Source organism: Grus americana, chromosome 13 (genome assembly GCF_028858705.1).
Source record: "Grus americana isolate bGruAme1 chromosome 13, bGruAme1.mat, whole genome shotgun sequence".
NCBI lineage: Eukaryota > Metazoa > Chordata > Aves > Gruiformes > Gruidae > Grus > Grus americana.
In genome coordinates, this window is record NC_072864.1 from 22269885 (window position 1) to 22297238 (window position 27354).

The 27354-nt window shown below is 47.2% G+C and overlaps 1 protein-coding gene across 5 annotated transcripts in view; it reads right to left on the bottom strand.

Annotated features, from left to right (window-relative positions):
* The window catches only part of PSKH1 (protein serine kinase H1), a 39276-nt gene extending 12932 nt beyond the window's left edge, over positions 1-26344 (bottom strand). The window contains exons 1-3 of one of the 5 annotated variants that reach the window (XM_054840264.1): positions 26308-26344; positions 24389-24551; positions 22647-23678 (exon numbers count right to left, since the gene is read on the bottom strand). In XM_054840264.1, coding sequence (XP_054696239.1) covers positions 22647-23591 — 945 coding nt within the window. In that variant the 5' untranslated portion in view covers positions 23592-23678; positions 24389-24551; positions 26308-26344. The other 4 variants (XM_054840266.1, XM_054840263.1, XM_054840267.1 and 1 more) reach the window with 4 other exon arrangements.
* Between the last annotated feature and the right edge of the window lie 1010 nt (positions 26345-27354).

The following is a 27354-nucleotide window of genomic DNA, read 5'->3' on the forward strand; positions in this document are numbered from 1 at the left end:
AACGCTGGCGTGTTTGGGGAACACCAGGAAGGACACGAGTGCAGGACACAAGGTGCACTCACACCATGGGACCAAAGTGATCTAGAGGAGGTTTTGCCCCTCTGCTTCTCTGAGGAGAAACAGAGAATGGCTTGGGAGGAAAACGCTCCCATCCAGTGGCCATGAAACATCGCATCAGCTAAACCCCATCAGAGAGCTTTGCCATTAATCTCACAGCTGCAATGACCAATTCCTCTCTTTTGTGGCACAAAAATGACACAAAAATGAAGAAGAGTCATCAATACTTGTTCATCTTGCACCCCTGCTCCTCTAGGAACTGGTTTCAAATGTAACGCAGTTTGAGTATCGTAACCGTGCCATTCCCTCTGTTCGACTGCATTCCTCTGGCAGGGAAAGGTACTACAGTAGTTCTGGTGTCTTTCTACATATCTTAATAAAAGGTAGAACAGCCATCTTCTTTTCAAACTGCGATCAAGACCTCTGTCTGGGATAGGGGGTGCAGCATCCGTTTCACAAACCTCATCTCTCACGAGACAAACACTGGGTACAACTGGTTTAACACTGGAGACTATTGGCCCTCGTGTTGGAGGACTGAACATCCTCTGGGAAGTAATGTCTGCAACTCCAGAATTTAGCAATGTGGCTAAAAACATGATCCAGCAGAATTAAAAAAAAAAAAAGGCGGGGGGGAAGCAGAAGAGCTGCAGTAAGTAAATCTGAATAGCTCAACCCAATGCAGAAATAAGGAGGGTCCTGCAACAACCAGAGAAAACAGCAGTACATCTTTAGTCTCCTGTGCAGGCTCAGCAGAGCGTGAAGGAGGATGTCTTGCCATCACTTTGTTCTCCTTTATCTAATCATCAGGAAGCACAGGTGAAGGCTTACCGGCTTGTGCTTACAGGAGGACAGCTCGAAGTCACTCTCCCCTCTGTTCACCAGGCAGGAGCAGGGCTGCCGGGCTTCTGGCATCAGAATAGATGAGATGCTGCAAAGCCTAGCGCTGCTCTAAGCTGTAAAGGATCCTTGAATTAAAACAAAACAACCCCCACCAAAACCACATCCTACCTACTAACTAGCACAAACCTTCAGGCACACGGAGATCCCCAGGAGACAGGAAAGACTCCTGAACTTTCTCTAGTGACTGTGAGGATATTTGAAACAGAAAAGCAGCGATTAGTAACTCATGATCTTTGAGATGAGCTGTGCAGTCATTCATTCCTCACTTTGACCTTTTGTGCAGAGTTATCCCATTCAACTCCTGAATCCAAGAGGTTAAGAGGCCTCTCAGGGGATTGAAGCTGGGCTGTAAAGATGTATATGGACATCATATATCCAAAACCTGCAGTTATTGGCAAAACTCCCTCCTCATCAGAGTGCCTGTCCCCCTGCACCCCTCCAGGCCCAGGTGACACCTTTCAGCACTCTGCATCTTCGTAGATAACCTAGAAGAGGACCACAGGGTCCCTCTGATGCTCAGACTCCAAAGTCTCACTGTGCTTTCATTGCCCGGTGAAACTGCGAATGAAGTCTGAGATGGCAACCAGGCAACCTTCAGACAGGCCCATTTCTTACAGGTGACCTGCTTGAGCCTGACCACAGGGTTCTCCAAGCTAACAGCAGCTCCTCCCTGACCATCCAAGAGGTCTCCTCAACTCCACGGGCACAGCACTTGGTGCACAAGCCTACACACGCGCACTGAAGCTCCTTGACGTTTTCCCTAGAGACACAAAGCCGCAGATGGATCTTTTGGTTAGTCCTGTGCAAATAAAAGAGCCAGTCATCTGACTTCCAAGCTTTGCTTTTAGTCTCGACAGTACCCACTGAAGGAAAAATAGACATTGATTTCCCGGTTCCTACCCAGGTTAAATGCTGTTTTCAGGAGAACTGACATGAGCTCTAAAGACGATGTTACGGGGAAGGTTATGGACATCCAGAACTGCAAAGGCCTGAATCTCCCTTGCCCGTTGGTCTTTACAAAAACATGAAGCCCAAAGCATGTTATCACAGCTGCAAAAAAATCGCTCTTAGGTCAAAAATACTGTATATCCCAGTCCTGCCAATTCCTAGGATAGGTCTGATCGAGCACCGGAGAAGCCTCAAAGCACCAGGGACGCCGAGAAGCCCTACAGCAGCACATGGGTTCCTGCCAGGTTCACCTGCAGAAAACCATCAGATGGCTACTTTAAAGTTTTACAAGACAAAAAAGATTTATTGGGAATGAGCCTGCCCCAACAGATAGACTGGGCTGAACATGTCCACTTGGTCAGAGGGATTGCCTTCACATTGTGCCCTCATCGCAGTTAACAGCAAAGCTCTGTGCCACAGAAAATGAGCACTCCATTTCTGTTCTTCATTCCCGTTTTGATGCTGCACTCTCCATCGTGCCAGCACGGATGGTTTGGTTTGTGCAGCCAAAGTGAGCCAAATCAGGGAGCTTCTGTTAATTTTTCTGCTGGGGTTTTGAGCCCCCATTCCTTGGCATGATTCACCGGATGGCTGCAGAAGCAGCTACATCAGCCCAAGTGAGCGACTGGCACAGAGTCCAGAATTAGCAGCACTTCAACCAAGTACGAAACCCGTGCCGCAGTCTGTCTTACAGCCTGAATGACAACGGGAGAAACTCCCATGGTGGAGATTTGTAGCTCTGGCCCCTCAGGAATGACAGCTGCCGCTTCCAAGGTGTGCCAGCATTTCCTACAAAAGCATCTCCTGAACTTCTAAGCTGCATAAAACACGGGGCACATCGCCGATCTGCAGCTTCAGCCCTGCTAGATAATAAAGCTGGGGGAAAGCAGCCCCATTTACAATGCCTTAAAGAGCTCTCAAGCGTGCTGTGTCTTATTCAGACTCAGGCTCTGAGCCTGGAGGAGGAGGAAAAGCAAGAGATCCTCCTCTGAGTGTCACTTAGGTGAGGTGATTGCGTTCAGTGCTAAGCCCTCTGTGATTAAATCCCACCACCACCATCCCTGCTTGTTATTCACATCAGCATAAAAGCTATTGAGGCGCCGGCCGCACCGGCGCGCGGGGAACAAACAGCGCGTTGTTCTCTGGTTTGAACAACCAACCCACCTCTTTCACTTACAGCTGAAGCGAGCACGAACCTGGCGTACGCCGGCAGAGAGCTCCCGACGCGCGTGTCTGAAATAAAACCCTGACCTGTGTTACCAACGTGAGTCTTCTCGTCTAACTAAACCAAACCTAGGTGGGGGTGGGAGCCAGCACTCTGTAAGCAGAGCAGCTTTCAGGGCTGATTTGAGATACCGGAGTCTCTGAATTTCATTCTGCCTGTGCTGGGTGCACATGCTGCTGTCAAGCGGTCATGTAAACCTGCCCTGCTAACAAGCTAACAAGACAACTGTTTTAGGCTGGCTTTTTATTTGGTTTTACCTTAAAATACACAGTGAAGATGTTTCTGATCCATTTTCCTGTTGGACACTACTTCTTTAAAATACTTCTATTATATTCAGGTTTCTAAGTTCCTTTTTTTGCCCCTAAGTACTTTTTAAAATCAGGTTTCAGAAGATACCAGCAGTGCATCCTCCCCCAGATACACGCTCGTCCCCCTGCGAGGCCAGGCCATGGAGATACCATTCTTCAGGAAGTTGCAAAGACCACCCCTGACCTGGCAAGGCAGAATTTTTCATATAAAGGAGTTTGTTCTGGATGTTATAGTGATACGCATCAGGACGAGCCTTTCCCGCCCTGCAGAACCTACGTGGGATGCAACAGCCGCTTTCCAGCCTATAGACACACCTGGCCGTACCACTGCTCAGAACTGCAGACGTGTCCCTGGATACGTCTCCGCTCTGTGTTCACCGACTGCTGCTCTTTGCAATCCCACTGAAGACATCTGGGCCATTAAAAACCATTACCAAGAAAAACAACCTGGAGACAGATGGCACTCAGGTATCATGGATATGAACAGCAAAGGCATTTTTTTCACAAAAATGACTCAATCTAACACGTATGTTAGGTGAGGTAGGATTAGGTGAGGTAGGGCACATCTCTCCATCCTCTCTCATTTTTCAGAGTAGCTGCATTTAAAAATTCAGATGCCTTTGGCGGTAGACAAGTGACATGCTGTTATTTTTTAAAAATAAATTAATTGAAGGTCCCCCCAAGTATTCTTTGCATTGCACCTTTCATACACTGACGCGAACGTGTCTAATTTAGGAGGCTCCCGCACGACTTCAAAAAAAGGAAAGTGTCAAAACCGAAGGAGCAGGTTGGGGGCAGGAACTAAGAGACGACACGGGGTGAACCAGCCTAGGACTGCACGGAGGCTCCAAGAACAAGAGGTTTGCACAGTCCCGGGCATCGCTCAGCCCACGAGCAGCTGCAAAGAGGTGATCAAAACCAACCAGTTCAAAAGGGCTGGAACAAAAAGTTTCCAATGAAAAGATGTGATGTGCTTAAGTCTGCGCGGGACAGATTCCCAAGCATTCGGCATTAATTTGTTGATGTGGGGAGGAGGAATAAAGGAAGGATGAAAGAGGAAAATACAACAGCCCTTTAATAATCCACAGCATTATAAGTATGCGCAGCCATCTGGTGCTGTGAACTTCTATAACCCAGCTTTTCGAATGGAAATAGCCAGCCGATTTTCCCCGTACAAGCACTGAGTATTCAGCACGAATCATGCAGTAAAATTACAGCGGCTACAAAACCAATAAACACAAAGCTTTTCTCTACAGCCAGGGATGGCTCTTCCAGCAGTAATGCCTAGGGAAATACCTGGCACGTTAAATCGGGGTAACACCACATTTTTAGCTTGGATTGCTTCACATCCACCTCTTAAAAATGTGTCAGCAAGTTGCAGTTAGACACAGGGGACTTGAACCACTAGCTTGATGGAGAAATTGGATATTGAGAAAGCTCAGGGTCAAGAGACCTGGACTTGAAAAGAATACAGGGGAAAAGACAAGTTCACAGAGTACAGGCTGCTGGAGACTGCCGTCAAAAAGGCAAGCAGGGGAAACAGTCATAAATTTCCAGAGGTATTGCTATAGCACCAGTTCACAATAGTATTTGCGGTAACTAAGTAGGGAAATACCGTTCCCAATCTGTTTGTAACACCTGGGTATCCCGGCATCTTTAGTCCTTTTATTCTCAAAAGGAAAATTCAAAACTGATCTGAATGATGTTCTCTTATTTGGAATTATTATCTGAAGAGATGTATTGGCTGAGAACTGGAACGGAAGCTAACATGCTTTTCTACGTACCAATTCAAAGTAACGGTTTAAGAAACAGCGGTCCCCGATAGGGAGGAAGAATCTTCCGCAGGGAGGAAGAATATCTTTTAACACGCCGATTAGTGCAGCGGGGGGATGAACAGAGAAGCTTATAACCTTCCGCATACACGCCCCCCCGGCAGGCTTCAAGCTGTCGATGCACAAGCCCTGGGTGCTGACAAGAGAACGAACAAGGGGGAACAAATCCTAAGACAGTCTTAGTTGTTACTCTGTCCATGCCCTGCTCTCCGCTGCTGCTCCGAGGCTCCTTTAACCTCCTCAAGGCCAAGCACCAAACGCAGCACGTGGGTGAGGAGCTGAGCTGAAAACATCAGCCATGCTCAGACTCCGGCAGAGGAGCAGCCCCGCTGCCCGGCTTGACTTTCCTTCCTTCTTTATTGTTACTCTTTCAACTTTAATCAGAATCCAAGCCAGGCATGGCTCAGAGGAGGTGAAATGTCCCTTCTGCCGTCTGAGCATTTCCTAAAAGCCGAGGGTGAGGTGTCTTAAGTGCTTCCCAAGAGAGGCCAGCATGGCCCAATCTAATGACATTCCCTTTTCTCTCCCAGAAAGCACTGGTTTGGGTGGGCAAGGTGGATATAAACTACTGCCACTTTGAAAATTTTAAGGTGCACAAAACATCAGGAGACACTAAAAGCAGGTTTGCTTGGTTTATCACAGTTCAGACCTGGGTGACTGGTTTACAGTTGTCTTTCCTGGCACTGTTTGGGTAATTTTTGTTAGAATCCAGAGCAGAACAAGCGTTCTGGAGCCCAATCTGCCACTATTATCTTCTCAGCCTCTTTCACCACCCAAACTATTCAGGGAAGCAGACAGAGATCCTGCTGCACAACAAAGTATGTCATTGAAACTGCGCCAAACTGCGTACACACAAGAAGGAAAAATTAAAGTAGCGAGGACAACTCAAACATCCCTAGCTGACACACACCTCATTCTGCAGCTACAATCTTATACTGGTATGATTTATTTTTTTCCTGTTATATCCCACCCTGTTGTTTCCCACATTTGTCTTTTTTTTTCCAAAAAGATCAAGTTTTCAGTTTGCTATGTGGAATCATACTAACTACTGTTGAGCCTGGCCATCTCCCAGTCCAAGAAGGATGTGGAGAAGATCTGGCTGAGGGCTACCAAGATGGCTAGATGTCTGTAGCACATGGCCTACAAAGAGGGGTGGAAGGAGCCGGGCTTGTTCGGTCAGGCAAAGAGAAGTCTAAGGGCAATCTAATAGCAAATTACAGTTATTTGAAAATAGTTACAAGGATTAGAGCCACACAGCAGGTCCAAACGATACAAGGGGCAACAGGGAGAAGCTGCATTTTGGAAGGTTCGTATCAGGAAATACCAGGGAGGGTGGAAATAGAATCACTGGGAGGGTGGTGCAACCCTGGAAAAGGTCACCAGGGAGGTGGGGGGATCTCTGTCCTTGAAGCCTTTCAAGACTCTAGAAGACAAAAGTCTTCCACCATTGACAACAGTCCCATCAAGCTGAATGGGATGAGAGGCCTCCAAAGATTTCTGGGATTCTCGTGCATCTGTGTCGCCCACTCCTCTTCTTGTCCCCGGCTGGTGCCGGCATCCCTCTTCCATGGCAGCAGCACATCCCTGCTCCCTACACACACCACTGCCCTGGCTCCATCCCACACGCTTAACAGGGTCAAGTGTGCCACGAGTGGTGGGATCACGTGCTGATCAGCTCTCTGGATAAATTCTGGCTGATATTTAATTACCTTTCTTGCAGCAAGGATGTGAATTTAGTTCTCTCTCCCGCTGAGCCACTGACTTTTCTAAAATTCATAGAAACTTCAGGCTTTTGAATTTTCCAAATCTCTCAGATGGGCCTGAAACCAACCTTAGAATTTATGTAGTTAAATGTGGGAGATTGAACGACAGATAACACAGTTCCATAAACTTTGCTTCCTTGGGAAATCAGGGTAAAAACAGGGCTGCAATGGATGTCCTGGGATCATCCAATCCATCCCACGGTCCCCAAAGGATCCGCCGCAGATGCATCATTCCTGACAGATGACTGCCTAACTTGTTCTTCCAGACAGCTTCAGCAATCCTCCGGGTAGATTCTTTTTCAGGAGCAGGAGACACTAGTGTTGCAAAAGGTCTAATATGAATCTTTTTAAGTGCAATTTAAGGCTCTTGTTGGGCAGAATCTGGAAAAGAGATCATTCCTTTTCCTCTTCAAAGCAGCTTTCTGCATACTTGCAAACTGCTATGACAACACCTTCTTTAGGCCAAACAGCCAAAAACGTTTCAATCTTCCGGAGACCGTGGGTTTTTTTGACTCATGATTGTTTTTGCTGATCTTCTGTCAAGTCTCTCCGCTTGGCCCGTGGTGGTTTTGAAGTCGGCTGCCCAGAAGTGTTGGAGCTTGGCATGCTGCATCGGCCACTGAATGCAGCGGGATTACACCACACGCAGCCTCTCTTTCTCGTCATACACCCCAGTACGGTTGTCTTTTGCCACAAGCGGGATATCGCTGTCTCACATAATAGTTTGTGATTCATATGCGGATCCTCTTCTGAGAGGCCAACGCCCCCTAATCTTCTGTTCTTCACCTATTTTTGTGCTCTAACTTACTCAAATTTTTTTAAAAAATTACACTTGCTATTGAATTGCTCAAAATTGTTAGGGCCATCTGGAATTCAATGCACTTTGTAGCCCTTCCAATCCAAGGTCGTCTGCAAATACAACAAACATACCTCCGCCTCCCTCCCCTGACTTGGTCAGTAAACCCCCAAATACCACCAGACTTTTGGCAATTTCTAGAGAACCACGCTCACTACATGTTCTACTTTGTTGATGAGCCACCGGTAAGTAATGCCAACTTTAACACAATAGGTTTGGGGAAATACAAGATTTGGTCCCCACACTTGCCTTGCTTCACCCATGGTAGATTTTGAAAGCGCCGTACAGCAGAATCTGCCTGCTGGCTTCTGTCCCCAGAAAGACTGGAGAACATTATTTTCCTACCTTGTAGGCAAAGAGCTTTTGCTCAGCACAAAGGGCAGATGAGGACAAAATAATCTGTAGCAGCAAGTGAGGAAGCGTAGTTTTCCTAGTGCCAACCCCCCTCTCCCACAGTACTCGCACGCTGACACAGAAGGTATCGGCTGATGCAGAGGACGTGTGAGGCAATGCTGCTTGCCCAAAGCCAGGGAGAAGAGAAGGCTCCCTGCTTCCAGAAGACAAGGAACACTTCAAATCCCATCTCTCCTTTGCCCGCAGATGTGAGTAATTCACCATCTCTGTCTGTTAAGTACGGTTATCATGCTTACTCATTGGATTTACCCATATTGACTGTTCAGAAGCTCCACATGCCTGGCACACGCTCAGCGCAGGCAGAAGGTTCCCAAAGCAAGGCTGTCAAGCAATACAGCGCATTTCCAAACAGGGATTTTTCAGAGACCATGGAACACTTTCATGAAATTGCTAAAGATACCTCCAATGGCAGATCCATCCTTGCCAAGCCTCTGTGCCAAACACTGACGGTACAGGAACTCCTACGAATTCTGGAAGATGAGTATCATAGATTCCCAGACTGGTTTGGGTTGGGAGGGACCTCACAGCCCATCCAGTTCCACCCCCCCTGCCGTGGGCAGGGACACCCTCCACCAGCCCAGGTTGCCCAAAGCCCCATCCAACCTGGCCTTCAACACTGCCAGGGAGCCAGGGGCAGCCACAGCTTCTCTGGGCAACCTGTGCCAGGGCCTCAGCACCCTCACAGGGAAGGATTTCTGCCTCACATCCCATCTCCATCTCCCCTCCTGCAGCTTCAGGCCATTCCCCTTGGCCTGTCACTCCCTGCCCTTGTCACCAGTCCCTCTCCAGCTTTCCTGGAGCCCCTGCAGGGACTGGAAGGGGCTCTAAGGTCTCCCTGGAGCCTTCTCTTCTCCAGGCTGAACAACCCCAACTCTCTCAGCCTGAGTTCTCCATAGCAGAGGTGCTCCAGCCCTCTGAGCATCAATACGCCATGAAATGATTTTATATTCTCATCCAAGAGCCAAGCTAGTTTTCCTTCATTTTTCAAAATCAGCCTTTTGAGCAAAAAGGTGGCTTAAGAATGGCACCAAGAATTCCTGAAGCTTGGAAAGCTGAAAGCAAACAGAAAAAAAAAAAGGAGGACTTTAAGAGATAAGAAACTGTAAGTCAGGCATTCCTATCAGTGTCTGATATAACAGTATATAAAGTCTTTTGAGTAATCCCAGCTATAACGAAAAACCTTTCTTATGTCTGAGCTACACAACCATTCTTAAAGTGATCAGACTGTGAAAGAATCCCTTAGAAATTATTCTTCAGACACAGACAAAAGGTAGAAAACATGCAAATAGTTTCCTTCTCAGTTCAATTCTACCTTTTGTTAGGTATGAAATCAAACTCTTCAGTTAATCGCCCAAAGTGCCTGAAGTACTGGGTGTATTTGATATGTAGGGTGTATCGTGCTGATGGAAGTTCACGAGCTACAGTCACACAGCCAGGCATACGTCCACACCAGCAGCTAGGCGTACACCGCATTAACAGCGGGTATCTCTTAATAGCCACCACCAGAACGTTCTGCCTCTCCTCCGCTTGTCCGCATGGCTCCCATTTCACCAATCAACGCTAATCTGGCCTATTAGTAAAAGCTCAGTTTTCAGGAAAATCCATAAAAACATCCACTTAAATAACAAACGTATTGGAAAACACATCTGGGATTTCTGTCTTAGCACTCACTCGGGGCAGCAGGAGGGCGAAGCAGCAGGGTGGTGAGAACAGAGAGAGAAGAGCCGGCCCTGAAGCTCACGCTCCAAAACAGGGAGCTTGGACACGCTGCTGTTGGCTTGAGCCTCCTCTTCCAGCTCAAAACAACTAACCCAGTTCCCTCGTGCCTACCAGCCTGAAAGCTTCAATTGCAATCTTGTCAGATTTAGGGATTTCGGGGATTAGGGAAAGAGACTACCAAGAAAAACTCTGGGCTTAGGAAGCATCTTTTTAGCCATCCAACTTGGTACCAACAGAAGCTATTCAAAACAGGTTTTGCAGCTGAAAAGAGATTTTAACTATCCGAAATCAAAATTTTTACTTCCTACCTATGCCACGTATGCTGGTTAACTCCTCCTTTGTCTCATCCCAGGGCAGGAGCACGCTGCAACTGCTAGGGAAGTCCCAAATTCGGGTCAGATGAAATCTGAGCCAACTTTCAACAGCAAATTGTTCCAAATATATCAGGTCCAACTGCCTCTCTCTAAGGCCACAAAATGATTTGCAACAAGGTGTGTGCTCACAGCCCTTCTTTGCTCAGTTTTGATGAATTAAAACTAACTTTTAACCTGCAGCGGGGGACAGCAGCTGGAACTACGGCCAGGTGCCAGCTCTTCAAAACCTCAAAGCCTGCTGCTCAGTTTGGGGGCTCCGATGGGAGCTAGGAACATGCTGTAGTTTTCTCCAGTGCGCCACACATTTACAGCACCCACCTGAAACCTCACTTTAAAAACATTTCACACGTGTCAGTCAGGGCTCCCTGTGCCTCTGGAGTCACACTGCTGTTCTAGTTCTGTATTTCCATATGATCTTCTGGAGCCATACCACCCTCAGGTCTTCGGCAGACCAGGTCTAGCAAATCCAGTTGAAGCGGTTCAAGATGCTACCCCCGTCCACCCACCCCAGGACTTGCAGTGATCAACTCCCACGCGTGTCACGCCAATGACAGACCAAGACGAGTGCTTACACCCAGCTCAAGCCCTCCTCCAGGAGCAGCTGAGCTTCAAACACAGATTTGCCCAGAAGCACAGGCTCCCGCCCCGCAGCGTAGATCTCCAACAAAGGGGAGGAGAGGACAGCTGCCGTATTTAGAAAGCGAAGGTAGGAAATCAGCCAAAGGTAAAAGAGGAAACCGGCTAGCCTGGTGTCAGGGAACAGTAAAGGAGTCGAAGACATCAATGGCAGCTGAGAGTTTAAATCCTTTCTGTTAATAACATATATTCTGCACAGAGGCAGCTTAATATTCTTTTCCTACCCTAGTGATGTCCCTTTATCCCTACATCCCCAATTCTGCAGAAATACTATTCCACCATTAACAGGATTTTATAGGGCGCAGAGATGCAGGAATGAAAACATAATACATCAAATCACAGCGTTATCGCAAGTCCTTTTCCCTCGGACCCGTCTCCTGCCTTCCTCCATCCTTACAATAATTACATGTTGTATGCGGTGTGACACTTCCCCAAACCCACACATTCACCCAAACTCTCAACTAAAATGCTCAGCTGCTGCCCTTCATCCTGCCTCGAACCTGCAGGCGCTACTGGTACAGAGAGCAGCTCCAGGGACAAGGGGAATGAAATTATTGGGAAAAGTCACACCCCTCTTCTCCATGGAGATTCACTGCACGCTCTTCTTGTTTCTTGGGGCTTTGAGGCTTAGACAGAGTTTCCTCCCCGGTCTCCTCTGCTCACCACACTAAAATAAATCCAAGCATTGCAACACAAACAAGCCACTGTGGTGAAGCACGTGGTGTCTCCACCTCATCACTTCACCAGATGCTTCCAGCCACAGTAAGTGCAGACCCAAACGAAGGGAAGACCCAGCCAAACTCACCTGCCACAAGCCACCGGCTCAGCAAATTCACTGACCTGATGTCACGCACAATTCTGTGAAATAGAAAACTCTTAACGGGGTGTTGCAGACTGTAGCTGTGTGGAAATGAAAGATGTACGCAGAGAAAGACCATCCCTCTCCTTGCTTACCCTGCCCTAGGATTTGGAGTTAGCTTCACTGCTAAGCGTTGCAACATGCAGTACATAGTAAAAATGCAAAAGGAATGATTTTGAGAAAGGTCCTTGCAACATACCAATTCTGTCGAAGGAAACAACCTTCAAAAAACCTTCAAGAAGCAGCCAAAGCAAAAGGGGATTGATTTTTAAATGCACACATTGGTTTCAAAGCCCTTTTACTGGAAAAGGTGTTTCTTTACCTGTAAATAAAGTGTTTTCCAATACAACACACTAAAGTTTTGCAGGAGCGTGGTTGCTGATACGTGCAGGAGGGTTGGAGGATTTTCCAGTTTTTAACTGAATTTATCATGTTTAGAGAGCCTAAGATGTCCGCTCCTGCAGCGGGAGAGCTCTGGACAAACACTTCAGCTCCCAGACACGTATGGAGCAACGCAAATCCCCCCATACTCACACCCACCAAGCAGGTGCATTAAAAGGAAAGAAAGAGCAGAAGCCAAGAGAAGTACCTTTATACGGCTGGCCTCGGTGTTTTGTGCCGGGCTAGGAGAGGCACACTTTCATCCTGTTCAAGTGTTTCAGCTCTTCAAAGCGGAGCATAGTGCCCTTTTCAACGGAGAGCCATCTGACTGCATCTCGCCAACACTCTTGTTGCTCTACTTAAAAATCACCGCGTTCTCACAGCCGTATGAAATGCAAAAGCACATTCCTCTGTAAATTGGTTTGGGTTTTGTTTTTGTTTTTTTTTTTCTTTTTTTCCAGGCAAAGGGCTCAGCAATTTTTACAAAAAACCTATTCTTCCTTAAATGGGAAAAAAAATATCTGTAATTTTTAGAAAAAAATGCATGCATTTCTCTAATGGCAGGACTATTGTAAAATGTTACTAACATCTAATGTGGCTCACAGGAAAAAAACAGAGCAGTTGCTGTAAGTAAAAAAACTTTTTCTTGCCCCAAGAAGGCTAAAATGCTGCCCCAGAGACTTGTATGATCATGCAAAAAAGTCCCACAATCATGATTTAAAACCTGCCCTGTCCCTGTTTTCCTTGTTATGCCACATTTCCACAGAACTTGGGATGCTCAAACTCCAGGGAGAAGACTGAAAAACTGACCATCCTGCTGGTTTGAAAAAAAATATTCTCTCTTCTGTCAGGAAGATCAGAGGCCAAGGTGATGACCGCACCTTGCAAAAACTTCTAATGGGTCAAAAAAACAACTGGCACAGCTGGGGAGGGCAACTCCATCGGTCAGCAAGCGAGGGATCTCGGACCCTCCCGGGCACTGAGACGATGGAGAACTTCCAGAAGAAGGTGGTGGCTTTGCAAGGAGCTCCTCTGTATCAAGAAGATACAGGACTTTATTTTTATTTTATATTTTTTTAATAGAGGAGATCAAGGACCAATGGGAACATTAGAGGGCAGTGGTGCTCTCTGTTCCTGGCAATTTTTTTTTTAATCTGCTTTGAATGTTTTCCAGAAGACATACTCTAGTCCAAACTCGGGGAAGTCAGGCTGCCTTACTGCCCATCTTAAACAGGAGAGGTACCAGGACAAAATCACCAGAGGGAAATTTTTCCCCCTTTCAAGGCAGTTGCTACCCTATAACTGATTCAATTAGCATACAACATATTACAGAAAACTTTATGATATATAACAAAGCTATAGTTATGAACTGCAGGAAAAAACCTGGACAAATTTCGGGGGCAAATAAAGCATAAAATATAAAATAAAGCTAATATACTACGAAACTCTTGATTTTTTTCTAAATTGATATTCCTTTCTAAATTGGTTATGCTTTTTGTCATCAAAACAACAAAAGACAGATACATTTATTATTTTTTTTAATTACATAGGCATATCTAATTAATTCTTAGTGACCAGAAGTGCAAACACGCAGGAGCCATTCCAGGACTGGCAGCCAGACCGTCGAGGATCACACCTACTGCAGCATCAATGCAAAACTTACTGTTCTTTAAAAAGCCACATCCAAAAGTTGAGAACGTTTGTTTGAAAACTCTCCTGCAAAGTGATAGACAGTGCAGAGAGACATGTTCTGTGATATGCCAAGTATAATTTTTTCCTCTCCTACAGGAAATTAGTTTCTACACTAAAATAAAAGTATGCAAAATAAAAAATTGGGTCTTTTTTTTTTTTCTTTCCTGCTCATCTCTGCCACTACACATTTCCACCTGCAGCTGTTATAGGAAGGAGGTTACCAAGAAGGTTACCGACCTTATTCTTTTTATTGCTTGTGCCTTTTTTTTGGTATAAGATTTAATTTGTTAGAAAATCTGACCATAGTCATAATACAATCACTGATCAGTCCCTTTGGAGAGGGACAGGGGATTCAGTAACCAGTTCCCACCTGAGTCAGAAGAAGCCTGTGTCTGAGCTCTACCCCATTCTCTCTCAGAAAGCTGCATAAATGCAGGAAATTAAGATTAAAAGTTGACAAGACTGTCATTCGTCTCCTCCATCACGCATCGCGAGGGATTTGAGTGGTTACAAGTCCCCCGCAGCCTTTTAACCAGCCTCCACAATGAGGACAATTACAAGAACACTTTGGAAACGCTCTGCAGAGGTACCAACGTACTTGGGGTAAGGACTCCTCCCGTAAGTGTGCATCAGCTGGTTTGAAACTGCTTTTCATGTTTTTATCTTGCTATCTGTCAGGCAGCAACTAACAGCACAGACGGACAGTTTGTTTGCTAATGCACTACCAGCACTCTTCGCTCTTCCTGCTTCTGCTATCGCCTGCAGGCAGGGAAAACTGTTTGGGGAGAAGGTGCTTCATTTCTTTACTTACATGGACCGTGTCAGTTATTATGGGAACACCATTCACGCTACTCCACTCATTTTCTAGTACAGTAACTTGTTTTTCATGTAATTAAGTGTATTCTTCCAGCCTGAATCTATCCATAGCAGTATTTGCAGAGTTTACTCAATATCTGCATTTAACTTGGCGCTTTCAACGCCAAGCTAGGGCAGGTGATCGTTAAGAGGCTGAACGCTCAAGAAGAGAAATAGGAAATGCTATGCACATACAAATTCTGCACATTAAGCCTCTCCTTTCGTTTGCTCTGAAGCCATTTGTACTGGAAATGTCTCTTTAGCATTCAATTTTTTAGTATTTGCTTCTTGGTTGCTTTTGACCAAGATTTGGAGGAGTTGTTGATGTGCAGGAGGGCAGGACTGCCATCCAGAAGAACCTCAACTAGCTGGGATCAAACTGCAACTGCCAGTGCTGTCAGATGAGGATGACACCACACCAGATATCTCAGAGATGCTCAGTGAAAAGGCAAGCGGTGACAGTCAAGCTGCAACCGGGTAAATTCTATCTGGATGTAAAGAAAAAACAGTTCCCACGAGAATGGGACAGCCCCAGGATAAGAGCCCAGAGAGGTGGTGGCATCTCCATCCTTGGAAACTTCCAAGGCTCGAGTGCCCAAGATGTGAAGCAATCTCATCTAGCTTTACACTTAGCCCTGCTCTGAACAGGGGTTTGGACCAGAGACTTCCGGAGGTCACTTTCTGCCTAAATCTTCCTGTAATTTTAAGTTCAGTGGTACAGACTGCATCACTGTAACGCAGGAAGCCAGACCAACTCTTTGTTGATGCTGTCTCAACTGGAGCTCGCCAGTTTGTCGCAAAATAAAAAGCAGAAGCAATTCATGAACACCAATTTCTTCATAAAGTTATCACAAATAATGGCATACAGATTTAGAAATAGGTGCTCTTTGACTTGACATAACTTCAAAAGGTGCCATCACTACAAAAGTACTATAAAATTGTTACTTACGTTACTTATACGTGCGTCTTAGTTATTTTTCCACATTATGACCACCGGAAGCCTATGTATACGAACAAGTCTCATCTTGTTGGTTATCCTAGGAAGCTGCCATCCATTGCAGGGACAGTCTAACAGACCACAGCTCTCCCTTTCAGCATTACTATCTTTGCTAACAACCAGGAGAACCTAGGTTGCAAAGGAGCCCAGGTAGAAAGCGTAGGTAACCCAAATAAAGAGATGAAGGAGAAGAAATCTGGGTGGACACAGCCAAGGAAACAAGCCTTACAAAAAACGTGCAGCAGAGATCTGCATGTGTGAGAACAGAGCAAGAATGTACTTGTCAAGTCAGGAGAAAGGGATGCTGCAAAGGTTCAGACTTAAAACGAGAGCCTGGCTGAAGGGTTTGCTGTTTAGATAGAGAGAAAAGGCTGGTTTTTAAATTACGAATGAGCAAGACTTAAAAAATAGATTTGGATGAAGATCTACAAGAATCCTCGATCCTAAACATGCCCCCCATGTGAAGGGCTCTCACGTTTCTGAAGCTATGGGTTTATATTCTGTGTGAAGTCAGTGGGGAAAGGCACCACACGCTCACGGCATCAGAAGGAACCGCTTAAACACACAGGCACAGCGCTTTAGCAGCCATCCCCAAAATTGCTGTCACCCTTCCACATCTGACAGCAGAAGCAGCAGAGAAGACAGCACCTTGGGACGTTGTTGGGAGTGCAAAGAAAGTAAGCAGAATTCTAAACGGCAACAGGAACTAGCAAGGGGAGCTGTCAAAGAATGAAACCATCATATTAAGGACACCAGGGAGCAAGGCAGCCAGGCAGGACGACTAGATAGGTTCTGTGTTCATACTTCAAATCCAAATGAGTCACCGAACAGAGGAGGGCAGAGTCACAAGCAGAATGCAATTCACACCACATTTTCCTTTATAGATGTATAACGTCAAGACACACTCATTTCTCCCAAGGAAAAAAAGCCAAACCCACAAACCAACATTTCTGCAGAAGAAGGGGAAGTTAAACTAATTTTATCATCTGCAAAATGCACTTTTTATTACCACTTAGTCTGTACACGTTGCCTGCTTTTTCCCCTACCTACAGGGGAACTCCAGCACCACGTCGTAATTAAAGAGTTCAAGAACATTTCCATTTAATAGAAAATGTTTGCCCTCCTCACTTTTTACATGTCTAGCCTTTCCAAAGGAGTATTATACAGCAAGTAAAATCAGCCCGTAGGAGTTGACAAGCCTTGGGATTGATTTCCGATTCTCAAACTCAGTTGAAATAATGCTGCCTCCAAACCAGAAGTCAAAACCACACGAGGTGTGCGGTACCTGCTCCATTGCTGTCCGATGGGACCGCTGAACACCCCCAGCACACAGGCAGGCGCCCCAAATGCTGCACGCACAACCTCAGAGCACTATCTGTTCTGCAGGCTGGCTATTACTCAGCTCAGTAACGCTTGGGAATGGCTGAAGCCCCCAGCTGAGGGATGAAATGAGAGCAGGAAAGACTAGCACCTCTAACAGGACTGAAGGTTACGGGACGAAAGAGTCCAGTGTGGTGTCTCTGACGTCAGCTGACAGTAGATACAGAGGGAGAGCCCAAGAAAACAGTCCCTATGTTGCGATTAACACACACACACCCCCCTACTCTCAAGCCTCAAAATTTGTGGTTTAGGGACATCTTTACCCATACTTAGGACTTTTTAATATCATTCTCTCCATTGATTTATCTTCCATGAATTCATTCAGTTGCTCTTTTAACTCAGGCAAACTTCTAAGGTCCACAGCAGCCTGCATCCAGGAGGTCCACAGCCCTCATTTTCCCCATCTGAAGAACTCTGTATCATCAGCGACTGCACAGCTTCATTAGTGAACTTTGTCCTGATCGCTTTTGGGCAGAAAGGAAGAGATCCTTCAAACGTCACTGTTTTTCCCTTCTCCATGGAACTGAGCACATATTTCAGCTCTGGGCTTATCTTCAGCAAATCGCTGATCCATGCAAAGGCTGCTATTGTATCACAGCTCCAAAGTTCCTTCAAGAGCCTTTGGTGAGGAACTTTAATAAACACCACTGGAAAACCTAAGGAAGCCACATAAAATCAGATCATCTCTCCGCATGGCTGCTAAGTCCCTTGCAGAGCTTCCGCAGACCTGCAATGCCCAAACTCCTTCATATATCAAACACGTCTCTCCTTACGTCACGTCGATCAACGTATCCACCAGCACCATTATTCTGAACAAGCTTTTTGGTTTTAAACTGGCACCCACCGACCTCACCCATGGTGAACATACCACAAAAAGCTGATTCTGGTTTATGAATAGGAAAACAGACCCCAAGGGGAAATGATTTGCCCAGATCAGATATCAAAACCAGAACAATCCCTAGCTCAATTTCCCAATTTATCCACAACATATATTATCTTCCATTTCTTCCAGCAAGTTTCCCAGGTGTGTAATGCAACATGAAAGTATCAGTATTCAAGAGAAGGATGAGCTTTGAAACAGAAGCAGAGCAAGCCTGTCTTAGCAGGGTAACGATGGTCTGATGTTCCTTTCTACACTTTCAAATTCAAAGGAAACTGTGAATGGAATTCCAGCTTTATTCCTCAGACAACTTTTTAAGCTACAAAGAGATCCCCAGGAATCAGTTTTATCCCCAAGATTTCAATTAAAATATTGCCAAATTTTCTTATTAGTGAGTTCTAACAAAACAAGTGAAAGAGAATGACTTTGTAGCAGGCTACATCAAATGCAGTCTCGTAACCCTTACTCAGAGACGCTCAGAAAAAAAGCATGCCAAGTTACAAAGCCAGCTTTTCTTGATTCCTCACCCTACCCATTACTCCAAGCAGTTCAGAAAGCACAGAAGGAGATACAAGAGATAATCAGAGCAGTGATGTCAGCAGTACCTGAATAAGCTATTATGGGCGACCTCTCCTATTGATCTGCTAATAGCCTCTTCAAACAGACCTCACACTCCAGAACAGGAGAGCGGCGGTAAGAGGGTCCCAGTCAGAAAGCAATTACATGAGCTGGACATGAGCTCCCTTGTTTTTCAAGAAGATGGAGCTACTTCTCAGGTCAGCGTGCATCTTGGCTTTTATTCCTCTCTCAGTACAGCTTTGTTCTCTCTGACCAGGTTTTGAGGCCAGACCTTTCAAAAAGTGAGACTCGGCACCAATTCTCGGCAAACTCGCGGCACTGCTGCTGCGTGACGTGGTATGGCAACGCAGTTCAGAAGATGGCTCCCTGCTTCTCTGCTGAAATCTGTCTCAGCTGCACTGCTCAAGCTGTCAGCTCTGGGCACTTTACTTTGCAGGCTTCTTTTAACATTTCCTCTTCCATTTCACTGCTCCAAAATTCACATTACAGAGCAGAAAAGCAGTTGTTTCCCTGAAATCTCTGCTTCTGCATTTATCAGAGACAGACAGTTCTGCAACGCAGTCCAGTATTCTGCCCATTCTTCCTCCAAATAAACCAGGACATATGGCTCCTGCCATTTCCATTAGTCTGACAAACTTACCGACAGGCTCGTTTCTGACATCTTCCCACTTCTTCCAGTGTAATACAAAAAAAGAAGAGCAATCTTCTCTGAACATGAGAAATTTGGAAGCATTTAAAAGCCCAGAAGATGGTTTTAAGAAAGCTGGCAAGGTTGTGGGAAACATGCCAGACACCTCTCAATCTCTGGCTCGCCTTGTTTTCACCTAGAATTTCCTCACAAAGTGGGCAGCCCATTACTGCATCTCCTGCCAATACCTGACTACAGTCACACACGCCTGCAATTTAGGGGTATAGGCTTAATTACACTGGTAAATTAAAGCATCCATTTTCCCTGGCTCTGGGAGAACAGAAAACATCTGGTCAAAACATACAGGGTTTTGGCCAACCTATATTTGCTTTTTTTCAGGGGGAAAGAGAACTGCACTCAACATTCAAGTGGGGATGGATGATGGGCATGGCACAGCAAGGACACCTGCAACAATAACACTAATTTCTAATATTAATTGGCTTTTGATCAGGAGTATCAAGACGATATTGAGAAGTGTTTAACCTCAAATTGTTTCTTCAGAAGGGCAAGTAGCACCTTCAGGGCCTACCATCATTTATAGAAAATCCGGACTGCCCGTCCTCCCGTGGGACCAGTTCAAGTTTGTCCAGATCAAACATCAGCCAATTTATCATGCAGTCGCTCACTACCACCTGTATCATGCCTCAACTTTGTTCTTAACCTCAACAGTTCAGTATCATCATCATTTATCAGGTGTCAAACCTGTATCCCACCACTTGCTTCTAAGACTCCAGAATTACCAGATTTCGCAATAATGGGCAGAACCGGTCCCGGATAGCGTGCTAAACTTAATTTAAAAAGTCTGCAAAAAGGTAGAAAAACCAAGTGACAAAGTTGAATAACAGTCACAAAATTCAATGTCACTAAACACAAGCTCACGCACTGGGGGTATAGTCGTTAGAGGGGATGCACCAAATTATGTAGGCACCATGACATCCCCAAATTAGCTACTAACACTCAGGAAAACTCTTGGAGTCACAGCAGATCACTCTCTACATCATCAGCCAAATGCTCAGGAGCATCAAAGAAACAAATACAGTACGGGGAGGAAGCAGTGAGTAACTGAGACCTTTCTACACCACGACACAAAGCCACGGTGCTCACGTATCACCCCACCTCAAAGCTTACAAGTAGCCCAGAGAAGGGTAACAGCAAAAATCAGATCTGTGGAATATATTCCCTAGGAGGCACTAGACACAGATGGACCTTCAGCCTCAAAAAAAAGAAGGAATCTAAAGAAGTATAAAGATAACTGACAGGTGGGCAGGGAAAAGTTACTCACTAGTTTCTCAAGCAAAGGGGATGAGATGTACATAGAAAAATACCAGTTAAATGAGCAGAGGCAAATAAAAACTAAGAGAAGGGAATACCTTTTCCATGTGTTTTTTTTTTTAAATAAACTACAGAACTTGTTATCACAGCATGTTACAGAGGCTAAGAATGAAAACAGCTCCCCAAAGGGAAGAAGCAGATTCAGAGTCAATGGTCTCACTGACCTTCTGGCGCCTTGAGGCACGAGGCCAACACAGAACTGGGGAATAAAACAAAAAAGGAAGAACTTTTACAGGAAAAAAAATCCCACCCACTACACCATATCTACTACCACTGGTAAGGTAAACCAGGTAACAAGGGGCTTTGCCTTTCAGTGTGACCCCAAAGATGTTACAGGCAGCTGGTAATTAATCTCTTTCTGCATTAGGATAACCCGATTGCATTCTTAAAACTCCGCAACTGGTTAAGAAATCACCTTAGTGCGGCAAATTAACAAAAGAAGCAAAGGCTGCCAAAGTCAGCCAAAGCTCAGAGTTCAAGGAAGCAGTTGATAGAATACTTCTGGCAAGAAACTAACCAAGTACTGCGGTTTCTAAAGTAAGTAACACATTTGGTCCAGAAAGTGCCAAATTTGGGAGTTTACACCTCCGCAGGTTTGGGCCTCCTCTGTGCACCAGGAGACCTTCTGAGGAGCACTCACGGGAAGAATAAAAAGATTCACAAAGTTGTCAGATCCGGGCTCTCCCTCGGTGGCCTCCTGTGCAGATGCCAATATTCCTCAGCTTCATTTAACTTGGATATTCCGATTATTAACACAAGCTGGCCTGACAGCTTTACAGTATAAAGACTTACTGACACCTCTGGAAACCCTTCAGAGAATGATTTTTTTGTTTTGTTTTAAACACAATCCTAAAGCAGCTTAATATGTTTAAAATCTTAACATCTTGGGCTCCTTCCATCCATCATTAAAATGCCAACATACCTGTCACACCTAAGAGTATGAAAACAATCATTAATTTATTCTGGTTTTTTGACAGTTATTTTACTGTCGTTTCAGAATCACAAACTTAGCCACTCGTTAACACTTTCCCAGCAGGCTTCATCTCACACAGTCATGGCATTCAGGAATCTAAACACTCTCCTCTCTTATTAAAGAGGAATTTATAAAAGCTTCATTTTTTAATATTTCCAGTGAGGGATATAGGCAGAAACGCAATTTGCAAATTTGGATACCCTCACTTTCTAGAAGTGTGATTCTTAGCGAGGTTATGCCTACACTTGGCAATTGTGCTGGTAATCGAGATCTCCCACCACAACCAGAAGCAAGTCCACAGGAGCTGTGCCAGCCTGGCACCCAGACGTTCTGCGGAGCGATGGGGCTCTGGGAGGGTAAAGGCACCCATCGTCTGCCTAAAATCTATCCCCCAAGGCTCCTCTTTCCATAGCGAGCTAAGAAAACTTAATATTTAATCCTCAGTTTTGTCACATACTAAGCTCAGGAGGCAACACAGATCGATTTCAGAAGTGCTCACATCTCCAGACCCAAGAAGCAAGCGCCCCTTTGTCTGCCATAACCTTATCTTTCAGCAAAGGTGTTTTTCAGCCTGCGCTTGGATTTGTATCAGAAATCAGAGTGGGTGTGTACACACTACATTTCAAACACCCACCCTGGCAGCAGTTTCAACAGTGAAGTGTCAGACAGCACTTTACCAGGGCTGAGGTCTCCCCAGCTAGAAACCCACAAGCATCCCAGTTCTGTCAGTCCCTCCAGTTCTGTTCTACGGGAAGAGATCTCTTCTTTCTTTACATACACAGGTTTTAGAGGAGCTCACTATGCTGCACCGGAAGCAGTTTTGAAAAGCAGACAGAAAACAGGAAAGGATTTTAAAAGCCAGAATAACAGATACATTTTTTTTTAACCCTGGTAATGTGACCACCCTGCACGTGACAGCCAGGTTCTGGTCATCACAGACCCACCTACGGAGAGCTGCTGGTTTGACTTCCCCTCACCTCAACCCTCGGCACACTCACCTCGCCTGAGTAACTGTATTTTCCTTTCAGGATCTGCCGGTACAAGCGGGTCCGGTTGTCATCTTCAAAGGGCATAGTGCCACTCAGGAGAATGTAGGAGATAACACCCAGCGCCCACATGTCCACAGAGTTCGTGTATGGCTTCCTGACCAGGATCTCAGGAGCAATGTACTCCGGGGTCCCACATGTGGTTTTCATCAGGCAGTCATCTCCTTTCTTCCGAGCGCTTGCCAGCCCGAAGTCCGTGATCATGATTTTGGAATCTGTTCCCGGATGGTAATACAGCAGATTCTCCGGTTTTAAGTCCCGGTGCGTGATACCCAGCGTGTGCAAGTACTTCACGCCATCCAATACCATCTGCAGCACACGCGTAGCGTCTCTCTCGGTGAAGGAACCTTTAGCAATGATTCGATCAAACAGTTCTCCTCCGGTCGCCAATTCCATCACCATGTACACACGGTCCTGGGTCTCAAACACCTCGATAAGCTGGATGATATTGGTGTGCCGAACCCGCCGTAGCACACTAAGCTCCGACTCGCACACTTCCCTCCCCTCCCGGTATTTGGTCTCTATCATCTTGATCGCATAGGGCTGCTTGGTAGCTTTGTGTTCCACCCGTACAACGCGGCTAAAACTCCCTCTCCCGATCAGGGCTTTAATGTCATACTTGGCTGTCACTCTAGGGTCAAATTTGGCACGGTATTTAGCCACTTTGTTCTTGCGGGGTTCAGGCTGGTCCATGTGGGCAGGCAGGTGGTTCCCAGGATACGGGTTAGCGTGACGCGGAGGTGAGGGAGAGCCAGCTTTGATGACGGTTCCACAGTCATCTTTGATGAAATGCTTGTATACGTCATTGTGGCCCGTGTAAGGTTCGACTTTTTTAACCAGGTCTAGCTGCACATCTTTGGGGGGCTCGGGAAGCACTTTGCTTGTCCCACAGCCCATCACTGAATGGTGTTAATTCCCTATCAAGGCATTTTCCCAGGGCAGCAGCAGCAGCAACCACATCCGGGGCAATTCCCACATTTGAACCTTGGGAAAAGAATGAAAAGAAACAGATAAACAGTAATCAGGGTAGTAAAGTTTCAAACAGGAAAAAATATAAGTGGTTCACATCTGAGCAGAGCCATGCTACCACAAACTAAGGGTTTGGGATTTTCACTGGACTAGAGAGCGTGCACAGCGCTTCGCTGCTTTCACAAGCTACCGAAGATAGTGCCTATAAAAACACAGTCATGCTCAGAACACATGTCTGTGGAAATTACACAGTATCTCTTTTTATTAAGCATAGTTGGTTTAATGCTCCCAGCTGAGCACCGAATCACAGAATGGCTGAGGTTGGAAGAGACCTCTGGAGCTCTTCTTGTTCAGCCCCAATTGATTAATAAAAATCAAATTAAGGAAAAAGGCAAGCGTTATCCATAATTCTAGTCTGCTCAACTTCCTAAGACAGCAGCCACTCTAAATCTTGTAATTTTGAAATTTCTCACTAGAAACTCCATAAATTATCTCAGCAACTTGTTCACTTAACAAATCTTCCTGAGATTTTCTTTATATTGAGTTGTACCAGTGTCTTAAACCTCTCACTACTGTCCTCTGGGCATCAGTGAAACTCTGCAGGAGGCAGGGAATACAGAGACAGAGGCACGCTGGTTTTAAGATCCATTTTACCAATTAACTAACTGCATCCCCCAGAAAAAATGCAGCCCTTATTTAACCAGAGCAGCTTTTAGCTGCCTTACCATCACCGAGCGTATCTTCACTCATTCACCACCTCTCCAAGCAACTATTCAGCACAAACCACAGAAAGGGAACCCCGGCTGGTCTTCCATCGGGAGAATTATGTGGACAAACAAGAAATGTTTTAGAGGGACACCCGGAAGCAGCTTAGACTCTACATCCCATCTGGAAAAAAAACCAAGGCTTTAGTTAAGATTCAATTTTAAAATCAGACATTGACAAAGTAACTTCTCACATAAGACCTCCTGGCAGTACCGCAAAGTTAAAGACACCAACCAGGCACAAACATGCCTATGCTAGGGTGCAGGTGGTAGAAATAAAAAACAACTTCATAGAAAGCTTAACTGACCTACACCAAGGGCTGTCCTGTAACTGGATGTTCACTCAGATTAAAGTCCCATGACAATAAAATAAATAGAGTAGTATAGCTAGTCCTGAATAATGCCTCCCACGGAGAGTTTTCCCCAGCGTTAATTGTGCCTTAAAGCATATTAAGTTAAGAGAGAAATGGAATGAGAGTATCCGCAAACAGAGTAATTCCACACGCAGAGAAGCACTTGTGGAAAATGTTCCACCCATAAACAAAACCAAAGCGAAGGATCAAATGCTGAGCTGGAAAACGCTGTATAGAAACCCACTAATAATTTTAGCTGAGATCAGGCATCAAATACCAGTACATCAGCGGCTCTTCCTTGTACATGTGAGGGTCTCGGGAAAGCCTACAGAACCCAGAGCTGCCCGCCACGGCCAGCAACAGAAGTGCAGGTGGAAATGCTCGTGTGTGATAATCACCAAGAGTTTGGCAGAAAGAACTAACACATTAGAGAAATGAAGCGTTACAAGCCCCCTCTGAGCAGGAAATCACTTTCCCAGCAGGGGCCAAACTATTTGAGAGAGGACAGCACATCCGAGCCGCGGTTGTAAGTGGTGAGAAGGAACAGTGGGTTTATGTTTCCATGTCTACCCACTTCTTGGAGAAGCAACACGTTGCATCCCGCGGCTCAGCAGGGCAACACCTCGGCTCCTGCTGATTCAAAACCATCCTCCACCTCTCTGAAGAAATCAGGGACTGAACGGTTTAACACCCAAGGGTGTCCCTGTGGATGAGGGGTGTCAGCCACCTGAGCAATCCCCCCGAGGCCTGGCGTGCCTTCCACCACCAATTAAATACCTCACAACTTGAAGTCACTTAATTTCCCTTTTCAATGAGGTGCCAGTAAGGAAATTTGAAGATCCCAGCTCTTAACTGCATAAGAAACGCTCACGCACAGCAACCTTGAAATCACACCTGTGCCAACACAGCAGTTCTGAAAGCACCTTACCTTTAATTTTACTAATAAACCTGAAACGTGCCTCTCGTCGCCTGACATAAACCTGACATTACCGCCTGCTTGGCATAAGCCCTCGGTGGGTCCCTGAGGGGAAACCCGGGGCTGGGGCTGCTGCAGCACTGCAGGCAGCTCTGCCGGAGCCGGTGGCAGGCCAGGATCGGTCAAACTTTCCAAACTTTCCGAACCTCTGACTGTTTGTCATAACTCATCCCAAGTAGACCGCTCCCCCCCCATCCTTCCCAGGGAGGGACCCAGGGCCGGGGCCGGTGGCTCGTCCCGCGGCACGCTCAGCTCCACGCCTGGGAAGCACCGCACCCGACCCGACCCGGTGAGGGGACGCTCCGGGAGGCGGTCGGGGCTCCCTCTCCGGCCCGCCCGTACCCGCGGCCCCGGGCAGCGGCAGGGCTGAGGCGCCGAGGCCCGTAGCCCCCGCGCCTTCCCGGGCCGCATCGCACCGCTGCCGCGGGGCCGAGCCGCCAACGCCGCGGGAGGGAAGAGGAGGAGGGAGGGGCGGCCGGAGCCAGGGCTGCCCGCCCGGCCCAGGCGGAGCGGAGCGAGCGGCCCCGGGCGGCGGCCGGTCCCACACTCACCTCGGCCCGCTCCGGCCCGCGGCTCGGCGCCGCCTCCTGACGTCATCCCCGAGCGCCGGGGACGCCCGAGAGGGCGGGGACACCGCGCCCGGCGATTGGCGGAGGAGGCGGTGGGCGGGGCCGCGGCGGGGTGGGGAGGAGGCGCTGTTCCGCCGTCCCGCGCTCTACCGCCCCCTGTCGGGGCCGCCGGGAACACCCGCCCCGGGGCCCGCCCCGCCTCCGGCCCCGCCTCCGGCCCCGCCTCAGCCCCAAGGGGCACGGGACCCCCCTCGGCCCCTGGGACCCCCCACAGACCCCGGGACTCCCCTCAGCCCCCCGGGGCCCGGGACCCGACAGGCCCTGGGACTCCTCTCAGCCCCACAGAGCCCCAGAATCCCCTCAGCTCCATGAACCCTCAGAGCCCCCACAGGCCCTGGGATCCCCCCTCAGCTCCATGGGCCCCAGGGTCCCTCAGCCCCACCAGGGCCAGCCCCCCCCCCCTCAGCCCCACAGGCCCCAGGACCCCCCTCAGGTCAGTGGGCCACAGGAGTGCCCACAGGCCCTGGGGCCCCCACGGCCTCCATGACCCCCCTCACTCCACAGGCCCCAGGACCCCCTCAGCCCTATGTGTCCCAGGACCCCCGCAGCCCCACGGGCTGAGCAGGAGGCTCTCCCCGCCAGGCATGGTGTTCCCACTCCCACACTCCTGTCTCTGAGGGGCGGCCGTGGTGACCTGCTGCCCCAGGAGGGATGACTCCTCGTCTCCTTGTCGGAGCCAAACCCGGCCCAAACGGATCCCCAGCAGCGCCTGGGAGTGCTGCTCCCACCGAGGCTCCGAGGGCTCCCTGCTGGGCTGCAGGGCTCTGGAAAAATACTCCCTTTGCAAGAAAACCGCCCGGAAGCATCAGCCCTTTTCCTTGGCAGGGAAAACCGGGTCCCTGTGGGCTAGCTCTTGTACACAACAGAATAACGAGGCACATTCCTTTCTCCTTTCTTTTCCCCAGCTACTAAGTGCCACAAGACCTGCAAAGCTTGCTTGGTAACTGCTGGTGGGTTTTCTTCCTCGTA